The sequence below is a fragment of the Schistocerca piceifrons genome, chromosome 2, assembly GCF_021461385.2.
Source record: "Schistocerca piceifrons isolate TAMUIC-IGC-003096 chromosome 2, iqSchPice1.1, whole genome shotgun sequence".
NCBI classification, from domain to species: domain Eukaryota; kingdom Metazoa; phylum Arthropoda; class Insecta; order Orthoptera; family Acrididae; genus Schistocerca; species Schistocerca piceifrons.
This window is the reverse complement of record NC_060139.1, coordinates 699,496,808-699,511,475: the sequence shown is the minus strand read 5'-3', so window position 1 is coordinate 699,511,475 and position 14,668 is coordinate 699,496,808. Positions and strand designations below refer to the sequence as shown.

At 34.8% G+C, this 14,668-nt stretch overlaps 1 protein-coding gene across 1 annotated transcript in view; it reads right to left on the bottom strand.

Moving 5' to 3' along the window:
• Positions 1 to 14,668, bottom strand: part of LOC124775759 (dynein regulatory complex protein 8) — a 163,191-nt gene that overhangs the window by 95,306 nt on the left and 53,217 nt on the right. Inside the window, exon 3 of the mRNA XM_047250589.1 lies at positions 10,011 to 10,134. Within this exon, the coding sequence (XP_047106545.1) occupies positions 10,011 to 10,134 (124 nt within the window). The remainder of the gene's footprint in view (positions 1 to 10,010; positions 10,135 to 14,668) is intronic.

Genomic DNA, 14,668 nt, shown 5'->3' with positions numbered 1-14,668 from the left:
ATACAGTAAAAGGGAAATGCCATTTTGCAATAAGTGACCAACAATTCTCAATAGACTTGGTTAAAACAACCACCAATGAAAACAAACAATAGCGCACCTTAAATTCTACACACAATTATTTTATCCAGGTATCATTTTTTTTAAATATACAAGGCATTGAACAGCTACCAGAATATGATATGCAACAAGCTAAGTGAGTCTGAGTGTTGACTGAAGACCAAAAAGGGGAGCTTCAGGAACTAGTCAGATATGCACATGGTTTTTGGGAGACTCCCTGGAGCAATTTAAATAACCAAGACATAGTGCATATATACACAAGATGACTCAGTTCATTTGAACCTGTATATCACAATTTTATGCTTAGTATTATGGAAAGATTTTCAAATAATTATTTCATGTTTGTTAATTGAATAGAATGTAAGTTTTAGTTATTTAAGATTTTGATTAAGTGTCCATGAGCCACATAAAGCTCTGGAAACACTTCCATCGCTGAGCACAAGACTTATTTTAATAATCCGTGCACTCTCTAAATGCACTGCGAGTACTATACCTGAGACACAGAACACATGATGTAGGGAAGACATGCAGACACTACGCACATGCACTTGGGCTCGCCTACAAGTCAACAGCTGCTCCACAAGCACATAGCAAAACACAGTCTGACGCACTGCATAGCCGGAAGACTGATGCAGCTCAGGAAAAGAATGCCAACCAAACCATATTTCATAAACTTTACAATATAAGTTAACTACTACAGAAATACAGAATCTACTCTACAAAGCTGAAACTAAAAGGGAGAGAAGAATTAATCTAAGGGATATTTACAGCAGACAAAATAAAAAAGTAATTATGAAAAATATCTACACACAATACTATTATGTATAGTATACATACATCTACAAGTGATTGTATACAAGCTATACTAAACACTATAGGAGGCTATCTATGTACAATGAAGGAAGGAATAAATGTAAAGCTTTGAATAAGCTATGAAAAATAATGAGACTGTGCCCTGCTACAACAACACTTTTACTTTCAGGTCCAAAAGATAAATCAAAACGACAGCAGCACTATAAGCATTTGTGCTCTTGTAACACAAGATGATTGATGAATACAGCTGCATACCAATGGAAAATGATATGTATATATTGGAAAAGTGATGTTAGTACCCATCGAGTACTAATTGCCTACTTGTAAGTTAATATCAAGTTCCCTTTTGGGGAATGTTGCACAAACACATCCTGTGATAAATAAGGTACACAACGGTTAGGTGTTACGCATCAAAGCAAAAGAGCTGCACTGTAATATTAATCATTATAAGTATAAAAATTTGGATGTGAATGTGATGTGCGTGTATGAAAAGTCTAAGTATGTCAGACATATAAAAGTTAAACTGAGGTCTCATACTACCAAACTGTAAGGGATCAGACCAGTTGCTGATAACAGCACCAATCATTTATGTTCATGGTGCATTTGCACATGATCATGAGCCATCCAAACACTGTTTTACAGCTATTCACTGACACAGTCTTTGTAGCAACATATTTATACATATCATAATACACAAGAGTGATGTCCTGTATTAAAAAAGGTATAAGTCACAAACACTGAAGGGCAATCATTATAGGTAGTTTCAAACAGTTGATGTTGATGACATGTATAACATATTGTTGTACAGTCAGAATTTACCAGTTGGTAGAAAACATTAAATAAGTGAGTTAACATGAAAATGAGTTAACATACAAAAAATGTACTCAATGGTTCTCTTAAGCGTAAAGAAAGAACTGTAGTAGCAGAGTAAAATGAATGCTTATTGCTTTCAGTATAACCATTCCTACAGAGTAGTAGGCACTTTCTAGCAGACTTGCAAGAAGCATAGCTAAGTCTAGCTATGATGGCTTATCGTGATTTACATGCCATGAAGTTTTCTTCTCTTCAGCATCTGGAATGTCAGATGTTCACATCAGAAAGGATGTATGGACAAATGTTTATGCACATCACATGGAACTTATGTTCACATGTTGTCCCGTCAATATTGGAAGAAGAAACTTAATTTGGGTTGACTAATGTCTTACATAAGGCAAAACGTAATGCTGAAAATATCAATGGGACAAAGAGGCTATGAAAAAATGTATATAGTAGTAATAGATTTGAGTGGTGATCATGTGGCAAAAAATGTAACTGCCACCTAAAAATATATGTATTTACCAAATAAGTAGTGAGTAAACCTGGCATGCCAGTGGTCCTAAAAATATAAATCCTTAGATACCCAGTTTAAGGTAATAAACATCATCATTATCAGTGTTCTGCCAAAAAGGCATGTTTTCACACGGTAATTCTCCAGGCTGTCCGGTCTTCTGCCATCCTCTTCAGGTCTGCATAATTTTCTCTTTCGTTTATGTCATCTATCATCTTGTATCTCCTTTTTCCTCTCAGTCTCCTCCCACAAACCAATCCTTCCAAAGCATCTGCTAGCAAGCACTCCCTTCTCAGCGAATGTCCCAACCAGTTCTTTTTCCTTTCTCTTACAACCTTCAGCAGACATCTTCTCTCACCAACCCTTTCCAATACTCTTTCATTATTCACTCTTTCCATCCATCTTACTGTCTGCATTCTCCTCCACATCCATATCTCAAATGCTTCTAACCTTTTTTCATCCTCTCGTCTCAGCGTCCTTGTTTCTGCCCCATATAGCGCCACACTCCAGACAAAACATTTGCCAAGCTTTTTCCTTAGACCTTTATCTAATTTGCCACGTAAGTGTCTCCTCTTTCTGTTGAATGCCTCCTTCACTATGGTAATTCGAGTTTTCACCTCCTTGAGGCATCTCAAGTCTTCAGTTATTGTGCTTCTCCCTCATAGTACAATAATGACGATGACAGTGTGGTGGTCATCTTCTTGAAGATTTTTACCATGCATCTGAAGATTTGACATAATGTTTCATGATTCACATAAAGGGAAATAGGTGTACTTGAAGCTCGTAGAAATAAAATACTTTTCTTCCATGAGCTATCCATATTTAAATGCACTTACTTGGCTAATGGTAGATTGTCCTACTTTAATATTGGACAGTCTGCGTCTTGTACTGATGACCATACTCTTTGTTTTTGCTGTGTTTATTTGCATCCCATATTCCACACAAGCTTCATTCAGATCTTTCAGCAAGTTATTCACTGTCCGCTCACTTACTGCCGCTAATACCATGTCATCAGAAAATCTTATACATTCTATTCCAATGCTGCTTCCTTCTGATATTCCATTTCCAATCCTTATCCTTACTTTCTGGTGTAAGTATAGATTCTGTATCAGTCATCTCTCTTTCCAATTTACTCCTTTCCTCTTCAAAAGTCATGACTGTGAAGTCATACCGACACTTAACAAATCCAGAAAACTACTGTACCCATGTGTCAAAGAGCTTACCAAAAGAAAAGTATTTCAGCCCTCAGCAGAGTCATGGGATGACATACATTTTACAAAAGTGGAGGTTTGGAATAAATTAGAAAACATTGTGAACTTACATTGACCTCAATCAAGTGTCGATGTGGTGCTGAATGCGTGAGTTTGGTCTGATCACTGAAATATGTGAATTATGGCAGGGAACCACTGCCCTGGGGCATAAGTGATGAGCCTACACATCTCAGCCTTGATAACCCAAGTATGCACACATGACACCACACAACCCTGAAGCAACATGACGAACACTTTCACTGCAAACTTTGTGATAAAAAATGAAACAGTACTCCGAACTCGGACAGTCTATCTGTAGCTGCAATACCAATGAACTCACAAAACGCACATGCAGCATACACCACATGAGGTACATGTGCTTAACTATGCCAGTAGCAGGCAATGATTATACTTCAATTAGAGGAGCAAAAACTTTGAGTTTCAATTGCACTTATTGTAAACTATTTATAAACATAAATGTACATATTATAATGCTGACAAGTTCTGGTCAAAGAACAAATTAAAAATTTGGCTACCAATAAAGGTCTTTTGTACTCATACAGCCCCAAAAATCACATTTTAAAATGTTTAAAAGATACAAAATTTACTGCGTCATTGTCATCCAACAAGAGATGTAGCTCCATCTCTGACTCCACCATCAACAGGAATTCAGGTAACAGTCTTCTTTTTTTTTTATACTGTGTACTGCTGTCCGATTATGTTGACCATGTCAGTATACAGTAGGAGGGTAGTTGTGTAGGTACCTATAAGGTTTATCTGCATAGGAAAATGAGACGTACTAATTCATACAGGTGTCAGTTGAATGTGCCAAAGATATATTAATTTATATTATGCCGCATTGATGTAAGCTGAGAGGCTGATGGAAAAATTAAATATTCTATACCTTCAAATTTTTTAATAACACCACTCTTGTTTTGATGCTTGTAACACAGCTCTTCTCTTCTCATCCACCTTGTTGTATGGACATACCTTGTTTTGTATGTGCCTAACAAATAAGAAATGGATAGCTCATGGAAGAAAAGTATTTTATTTCTATGAGCTTCAAGTACACCTATTTCCCTCTATGTGAATCATGAAACATATCAAATCTTCAGATGCACAGTAAAAATCTACAAGAAGATGACCACCGCACTGTCATCGTCATTATTGTACTATGAGGGAGAAGAGGTAGTTATCATTAATAGGAGGAGAACTTCCAGAGTTAATTATTGCATGATACTTGTGTGAAAGAAAAAACTTTACCAATGTTCTGGTACTGTTGATTACGGTGTTATCGTCTTACCTCACTCTCCAACCAAACTAATTATGTTTATACAATTTATACTACTGAATTCATAACAACATAACTATTGTATAATAAAAATATGAATCATTTTATTTCAAGCTTGGGAGTAAATGCATAATTTTGCTAATGTGTGCTGGTAATTCTTTTCTCTTGTCCAATTTTCTGAGAAAGAATAGAATCAGTGACACCATAGGGAGTGGCTACAAATGTACTCACCAAGTGCACATTCATAGGGTGTGAATAAAAAATGCTTGTGAAAGTTGTTAACCAAATATTCAGATTTTATGTATTAAAGAACCTGTATTACACACTATGTATAGCTTAAATTTTATAGTCTGATGTACAATTATGTTATTGGATTTTTTGAAAGTATGTATTTATTGCTGTATTTTTCAACAACTTGGTAAGGTTCAAGAATATATTTATGTATAATATTACAAATGTAAATGTTTAATCACAATTCCACTGGCAGTGGATTATGCAATCTGATATTTCTAAGGTCTGTCTGTATAACTCAATTGCTGGATGGGGGAGGGGAAGTTGATCTAATAATGCAAAGTGGCAAACTGGTACCATCCCAACTGCTGTAATTGAATTCCTTTTAATATTTGAATTTTTTCATTCCATTTCTTACCCACTTTTCACACAGTCATCTATGTAATATATATTGGTGACATATACATAAATATTACAAATCAGTAATTAGTATGAGAGTCACTTAAATTCATAGTTTAAATTATTTTTTTGGTTATGTTGATTCCATTAAGGTACGTAGCTTTCAAGAGAATATTATTAATTAAAGGGGCTGGATAGCTGATGCTACAGTAACAACACATAGTGGGAAAATATTGTGAGGTATTTGACAGAATCTGAAATGTTGACACCATTCATTTGAAAGTAATCACTCCACTCCCTCTGAGAATTATTTCTATTTTCACAAAACTAATTAACTTACAAAGATAACTGACACTGAAAGACTATGCCACCATAATTGCTATTTCAGTTTCATCTCTGTGGTTGGTAGATTCTGTACTTTAACACTGCATTTTGTTGCCATTATTTTTATGAACAAGGGGAGATACTGTGTTAATTGATTAAGCCACTAATTAAGATTTTACCTATTTATCACAATGCGAAATAAGTTTCAAGACAGTTATTACACTCATAAGTATGGTATTCCCTTTGTTGATGCACAAAATGTAGCTATGAATTTTTAAAATTTATTAATCTTCTGCGTATTTTAGACACCACATTATCATCTTGGTATAAAATCCACTCTGAATTGAATAATCACACCTAGTAATTCTTCTGAACATTACATAGCTTCCAAAATCAGCAAATATCTTTCGATAGTCTTTATATGACTGACCCCACCCCTAAATAGACAATCAGCACTCGAGTGTTAACATGCTAACAGCTATGTAGAGCCTGCATCTCCATAACACCTTTATAACAACTAAGCCAGTTCATATATAATTAGTCTGGGCTCAGATACAGCAATGGTTAAATCTATGTACAACTAGCCCACAAAAAGCCTCAGACAAAACAGAGTAACATCTTGTATTAGACTCTCAGGTGTGCTAGTAAACATGCAATATCTAAATTTAACTGTTCCATGAAACTATACTTATCGGATATTTTAATTATGTTGTCACTTCCTACATGACAAAATAGTGTGCACTGTTCCTTTTATTATCTTACAACTGTGTCATGCCATTGTTATGTTCATCAGATATTTTGTCACTTCAATGAGATGGTGTAATCAAGGGAATGTTTGCATGTAGAAGTTTGAGGTACCTAGCTGTGTACGACATACAAATGCAAAACTGGACCTGGTCACTGCATAATTTACAGTAGCAATAAATGTGGAAAGAGCCACATAACTGTAAGAACTGTCATGTATATGTATTTTGCACAATCCTGGAAAACACATTCCACATATTCCAATGAGACATCGAAATGCATGACAGTCTGAGGACAATACAGGTATGTGCCATCACACCCTCATTTGTTATTTTTCTTACACCTAGTGCTTCTAGCTTGTTTAATAGTATTTCCTGGGCAACAGTGTCAAAAGTCACAGCCAAGTCTAAGAACATGCCTGTAAAATAGTCATCCTTGTCAAGAGCTTCAAGTACCACTTTCGTGAACTCTGCAATATTCAACATTGTACTTCTTCCACTTTGGAAACCAAAGAGTGCTGCATTAAAAAAAAAGTTGTATCTATTCAAGTATTAATGTTTCTTTTTTTAAAGAAGCAGACAGTTGTGAAACAGGACTGTGGTTTTCAATACTCTCTGCAATAACTTTCTATAGTAAAAGCGCAACTCGCTTTAGATACTCTGGAAAAATATCTGAGCTAAAGGACTCATTTATTATGTTCGTTAACAGGGCTTATATGCTGTATACATACATCTTCAGAACAGATGCTGAAACTCATCTACACTTGCTGACTTTTAAGTTTTCAATTTCTGTATTGTCTTCGTAACATTCTGACTTCAGAGTAGGAGTAGTAAAGCAAACTGCAGCAAAGATCTGATGAGAGATGAGGGAGTAGGATGAACATTGTTTAAGGTGAAACTAGATGGTGGTCCAAGCCACAAATATATTGGAGACTTATCTTTAAACTATGAAATCACTGTTGTAGGCGTGAGGAATCCAAAAGGTCAAAGAGGTGAGGTAAGTGCCTAGATCACGAACACTGTGCTTCACAACATGTTCAGCAATTGAATATTGTATACTACTGGTCTCAAGAGTTCTGTGGCAGTTCATTCTTGTTGGATATCGGGTGTCAGTCATACCAACACAAAGGACTAAAAAGAATTCCAAGTCTATTGGAATGTGATGTGTATATTCTCCATTGTTACTCTTCCCTTCTGGCTGGCTGAAGTAACATCACATTCTCCTTCATTTCTGAGCTACTAAATTCAATGTCAAATTCAGGATCTCTATTGCAGTCCTTTTTTGAAAGCTTTGGCTAAGTAACAATACAGGAGAGAGGCTGAAAGTGTGCATTTTGTTCTCAAGTATCCAGAGTTCTGGCAGTGGTATATGGAGTTCTAGGGACTACTTAAGATGTTTTATTATTGTTCCACTCATATGAATAAGCATGAGGTAAGACATCCTCTTTGAAAATGTAACAGAAAGAGATGACTATATCAAATGAAAAATTAAACCAAGAAAACTGTTAAATTATGAGAAAGAATTTTCTTTCTAATTCAAAAGGAAGAGCAAGTCACTTGGCACTCAACTGTAGTAAGGATGAGAGCAGACAAAGATGAAGGGCAGGGTATCAAAGAGAGTGAATCACAGTTACTACACTGATAAGCGGTATGCAGCTTCAGTCCAGAGAAGTTGATGATAGAGTGTGAAGTAGAAATAAATTAAAATTCTTTAACATATTGATTTTTTTCAAATTATGTTCAAAAAACTAAATTTTTTATTAATTAAAAACATCCTATAATAAATGGCATTACATATAGACAAATATAGATAGCTTTTAAAGCTCAAAATAATGAGTTACAAAATTTTGAGGATCACCAATAATAAAATCCCAAGTATACTCATGCACTGGACTTCCTGAAACTTGTAGTCATTTTTTTAGTTTCCTTGTTGCTATGAAGTCTAACCATGTATTTTGCAATGGCTTTCTGTGAACATAAATGCTGGAGGAGTTGGCTGGATCACAGTGGATATATTTATCTTGTACCACTGATGAGCAATTGTCATTCAACAGACAAAGTGTCACCACTTTCAGCCTCTAATGAAGTAACATCACATTCTCCTTCATTTCCGAGCTACTAAATTCAATGTCAAATTCAGGATCTCTATTGCGGTCATTTTTTGAAAGCATTGGCTTAGTAACAATACAGGAGAGAGGCTGAAAGTGTGCATTTTGTTCTCAAGTATCCAAAGAGAGACAAAGTAAAGATGATATCTAGTGACAACCACCTCAACCAAAACATTACAGCCAGGCTACAAATGTAGGACTAATGCTCTCAAGAGGGCCAAACACTTAAATATAAGTGCTGAAGCAGATATAAGTGGGGTTTTATGTTTTTGTTACTTGAGGATACCTAGGATTTTACGTTCCTGCCAACATAATATAAATGAGATAACACAGAGTTTTAGGTTAAGGGGTTAAGAGTATGGGAAATAAATATTAAGAACTTGGATGGGAGAAAATGAGAAAGAATGGAAGAAGAAGAACAAAGACAAACATTAAGAGCAATAAAGAAATTATTAAATAAGAAATAATAAATAAAAGAATACAATCACTTTCCAGAACTCTGGAGCTGGGAACTTGCTCTCCAACACATCTTTACATCACAATACTGTCATGGACACTCCACCCGCTCCTTTCCCTCTTTTTATCATTATGATATCTTTTCTCATTAAAGTGGATACAAATTTCATTATATTGTATACACTCTTTATTTATTAGGAATATTTTAATTATTGCTTTTACTTTTCTTCTTAATTCTACTCCCCCCTTCTTTCTCATTTTTTCCTGTTCTAGTTCACAATTGCAATATTTATTCCCCTTCCACTTATCTATCTTGTTCTAGTTCACGATTGCAATATTTATTCCCCTTCCACTAATCTATCTTTATTTCTCCTTCATTATGATCATCTCTGGATTAAAACTGGCATAGCACTTACCAATCTACTATTCCTGACCTCCTCCTGTCTTTGAAGTATCATTCTTCACCTTTGTTTACCCTCTTCCTCACAATATGTGGGTTCCTCTCATTCTGATGTCTGAGTGATCTGCTCTTCATTTCAACCTTCTGCAACTTGTCCCTCTCTCCTCCTCAAGGAAGAAACTAACAGTTCCAAAAGCTATGGTACTGCTGTGTACTTTTACTTTTATATTTTTCTGTCAGCTTTGCTCTCTGAAGTACTGGCCACAAATTATGTCTCATAATTTAACAGCAGATGATGAGTGTGATTATAGAGATTTGTGGACTGTAAAAAAACTATTTTTGGAGATGTGAGAATGATTTCTGGTAATACTTTTTTAATTTCAGGTCTTGAGTTAAAAGTAATCACAAGGTTGGCATAGTAGCTGACCTTTATTTGCATTTGTAGGAAATGGGAAAGACATCATTTCAAATTAATTTATAGCTGCAACCTATTAAAGATAGTAATCCTCTTATAGTTCTGAGAAAAAAGAAATAATAGTAAAACTAGTAATATTCATACAAGTAGGTTGTCTAAATATCTAATATTGTTTGCAATGTTTAAAGTGGCATACCTGTTTTCCTGGATTATCTGTTTCATTACTGGTAAAAATTTGTCAAGCTGAACACTTCCTGATGTTTCTTGATCTTCAACTGCAACAAGAATTTCTTGTATTTCTGCTTCAGTTGGACAACATCCTGAAGAATTGTAAGTGATATTTTAATTGCCTATCTCCACTATAACATTATGCATATTTTTAGTACTTCGTCTTGAATATTAACTCATTCACATAAACACAAATGAATAATGACTATAACAAAACATCATGAACAGGTACTTAGGAAACTAGTACCGGTATATTTATACTTGTATGATGATAGTAAGGCACAAAGTATACACAACAAGCTGTTTGTGTGAGAATTTTGACTGCGTGGTTATGAGTCACCATTGACTTTAGTACGAAATATTGTCATAATATAGTACAAATTTATTTGAAATTAATGTTTTTGGTCCATATGTAAAGCAGCTTGAAGTTCATCCATGGTCTGCCTTAACAAGAAATACAATGTTAATTCAGGATATAACATGTTACAATTTACTGAACATCCGTGCCTGTTAAAGAAGTTGTCCACATGTCATCTTTGCATTTGTATGCTATATTACACTCATCTCTGCAGTAAATTTGTAATGCATCAGTAACTAACTGACAGAACTTTTGCTCAGGTAATGAAATATGCTATACCATCTCAAATCTGGTGAGATTTGGATTCATTTTCATTCATAAATTATATTATCCATAACTATGGGCTTTCACAGACTTTTCCAGGCAAACTTTTGTCATAAATATATCTTTATCTTTATGTTTATGTACTGTATGTTTGCATACTGTGATGCTGCACTATGAAGATCAGTTTGCTAATATATGACAGATAATTCTAATAAAACAAAACTATATCATGTACTATAATTTTTCCATGTAATTTTTAATATCAGACAAAATATGTACATTACTATTAGTATTTTTTATGTGATACTAATGATACTCAATAAATATTTCATTATAACATTAAGTTAACAGCATTAAGAATATTTTTAAATCTATAGAAACTTGAAGAAGTTGGCACACTTGACAACACTTATTAAATTAAAATTGAATTATAATATGAAAATGAAAGTTACATAAACAATATTTTGACATGGAGAACATTCTGGAGGCAGCAAGAATAATTATCAAGATTTATATTATCATTGTTTGGTGCCTTCTACATCGGACTCATTTTGTTATTGAAAGACTTAACATCATGCAAAGCTCTTTGGAGACAGTGGTACTGAGAAAGCCAATGAAACTGTTCTCTGGTTTTTATATTTGATCTGAATTTGTGTTTTCTTGTGGTATGAAACTGTGACTATGATTGTGAACTGATATGTGTAAAATGGAAATGAAACCATTTATTGGGAAAACACATGTTATTGCTTCTTGCCTGTTGCAATAACAACCCAGGACCTGAACTGTTTCGTTAATAATGAGACAGATCCCTAGATGAACTGATACCATCTTGAAGTTAACTAAACATTTTTTTCATTTTTTGTTATGTCAACTGTCAACTTCATAAAAATGGAAATATTGCACTTGTTCAGTGGTTTACATTATTTTGCAATGATGTCACGAAGAAAAACAGCTGTTTTCTGATTGCTATATTAAGGGAAGGGCATGACAAGTTAAAGATTTTTTATAGCATAACTGGATCATCTTGCAAGTCCTGAAAGACACTGGTACAACTCTTCAACCTTATCAGTTTGGATACTGTACATTTCATGTTTGAGATGCCCCCTGACAAATAAATCCAGTCAGCTAATTTGAAAAGCCAAGGTACAGGCCCTGCTGGGCCTATCCATCTTGGGCCACACGAGCAGCTTGTAGTGAAATTGTGTGCTTATGAAATATCATCTCACTTATGTGACTGGATTTGTGATTTCCATTCAGAGAGGTCACAGTCTGTAGTAACTGATGGAAAGTCACTAAGTAAAACACAAGTGATTTCTGGTGTTCCCCAAGGTAGAGTTAGAGGCCCTTTGCTGTTCCTTATCTATATAAATGATTTGGGAGGTAATCTGAGCAGCTGTCTTAGACTGTTTGCAGATGACATTGTCATTTATCAACTAATAAAGTCATCAGAAGATCCAAACAAATTGCAAAACGATTTATAAAATATATCTGTTTGGGGCGAAAATTGACAACTGATCTTAAATGATAAAAAGTGGGGTCATTCACATGAGTGCTAAAAGGAATCAGTTAAACTTCAGTTACATGATAAATCAGTCAAATCTAAAGTCTGTAAATTCAACTAAATACCTAGGAATTACAATTGTGAACAACTTACATTGGAAGGAACACTTAGAAAATGTCGTGGGGAAGACTAACCAAAGACTGTGTTTTATTGTAAGGACACTTAGAAAATGTAACATCTGCTAAGGAGTCTGCTTACACTACACTTGCCCGTCCTCTTTTAGAATAATGCTGTGCGGCATGGGATCCTTACCAGATAGGATTGACGGAGTACATCGAAAAATTTCAAAGAAGGGCAGCTCGTTTTGTATTATCCTGAAATAGGGGAGAGAGTGTCACTGAAATGATACAAGATTTGGAAACAAAGGCATTTTTTGTTGCGGCGGAATCTTCTCACAAAATTCCAATCACCAACTTTCTCCTCCGAATGCGAAAATATTTTGTTGACACCGACCTACATAGGGAGAAACTATCACCATGATAAAATAAGAGAAATCAGAGCTCGTATAGAAAGATATAGGTGTTCGTTCTTTCCACGCGCTATACAAGATTGGAGTAGTAGAGCAGTGGCGTAGCACATTCGCCAACGATGGACATTGGGTGAAATTTGAGCCCAATTAGGTGGAGGGAGAACTGAAAAAGTTACATTTCAAGTACATTTGTGCTAACTAGAACAAAACTTCGTAGTGAAGTCAGAAGCAGTTCAAAACCATATATCCACAATTATCTCACAAATGCCCCATTTTTGGATCCAAGTTTACCAAAATGTTTTTGCTTCTATTATCTTATACATTCACCACATTTTCTCTGTCAATTATGGTACACACTATACATCACTTGGCCTATAGCAGAGCCCTGTCTAGGGCCCTGACACATATAACACTCCCAAGGGTTGTCTCATTACGTCATAGAGCCACACATTAAGGAACAAAAAATCCTTTAAGCACACAAATAATGTCCACTTTGCACACCAGTGTAGCTGGAAGTAAATTGTGTCACAGATGCAAAGTTTGTTTATTGACCACAACATATTTTTCTTTGTATAAAATCATTCATTTCCAAATTAATTTAAGAAATCAGCTTTAGCAATAAGATAATAGCTGACTGGCTGTAGTGAAGAATAATATCAAAGTTCATTCTTGATGAACTACCTTTGTTTCATTTACCTGTTCATTTCTCCGAATTTCCAAATTGCTTTTTTCCTGGAGAGTAATGTCACTTTTCTTCTTACCATGACTGAGGAGGAAGATTGTTTTGGCCAAAATAATAATCATACTGAATCACATTAAATTTTCATCAGGGTAAAGCATTACCTGTCCTGCCATCTTGATGATTCTCTGTATTTCTGTAACGTACACCAAAAATCCACCCACCTGATTATTTGTGAGACCAATATAAAATAAAATTACAACACTGTGCATATCTTAAAGCCACTGAGATAAGAATATCAACTGTATTATCACTTGAAACATTTCTTTAATTAATCTTAAGGAAGTCTCAGTACATTTAAAAGAGACTTCTTTTGGTTGTTAAGGGATCTCTGGGAAAGATAATATAACAAATGTATACTTATGGTGGGGAGGACTACAAGAACTGATAGTAAATGAATACTTCTAAATAGATGTGATGCAGAAATATTATATTGGCACATGGCTTTGAAAGAGGGCAGAGATGGGAATGTTTCAATGTGCTTCACTATGGAAGGAATGAGAAGTACATACAAAGTGTGAAAACAAAAAAAGAAAGGACAGAAAATAAACATAACTCTATAAGGCTGGCTGAAAGAAAGTCTGTTTCAGCAATCATTCTAGTGCTTTTTTATTTATTATGTCTAGTATTAAATGTGAAATTTTTATTTTAGACATGTAATCATGTGATGTATTTGTGGTAGTAGCATTAATTGCAGTAGTAGTAGTAGTAGTAGTAGTATCACCCCTTGTCAAGTAGTCCCCACATGACCATTTCCAAATCTGCCTGAAATTTTATGGGAAGGGTCCACAATGTTTTGTATGGATATGTACATAGTTTCAGCTTGATATTTCCCTAGGTTCCATTTCTGCAGCTCTTGTATATAGAGGTTCCACGCTTGCACCGCCTACACACATGCTGAAGTGCAAACTTCAGGTAACTTTTATGAAAAGTTTCTTAAATTACAAGCCCCTACTTTCACATATTTAAACAACTTTTTGTTCTGAATTAAGAATATATTACTTATTAGATTTTTAAATACATCTAGTAACAGCTGATAGAAAATTTATTGTGCAACTAGGAGAGCCCAACTTTAGCCAGCAATAAATTGCAATTTTAAAGACATATCCAGCCAAAAATTGTTATATGACATTCAGCCATGCTGTCTTCTCGCGTTTTTTGTACAACAGCCTCTGCCCTTCTCTATCCAAATATATGCACCTGCAAATTTGATGAAAATGCTTTGAGGACCACAT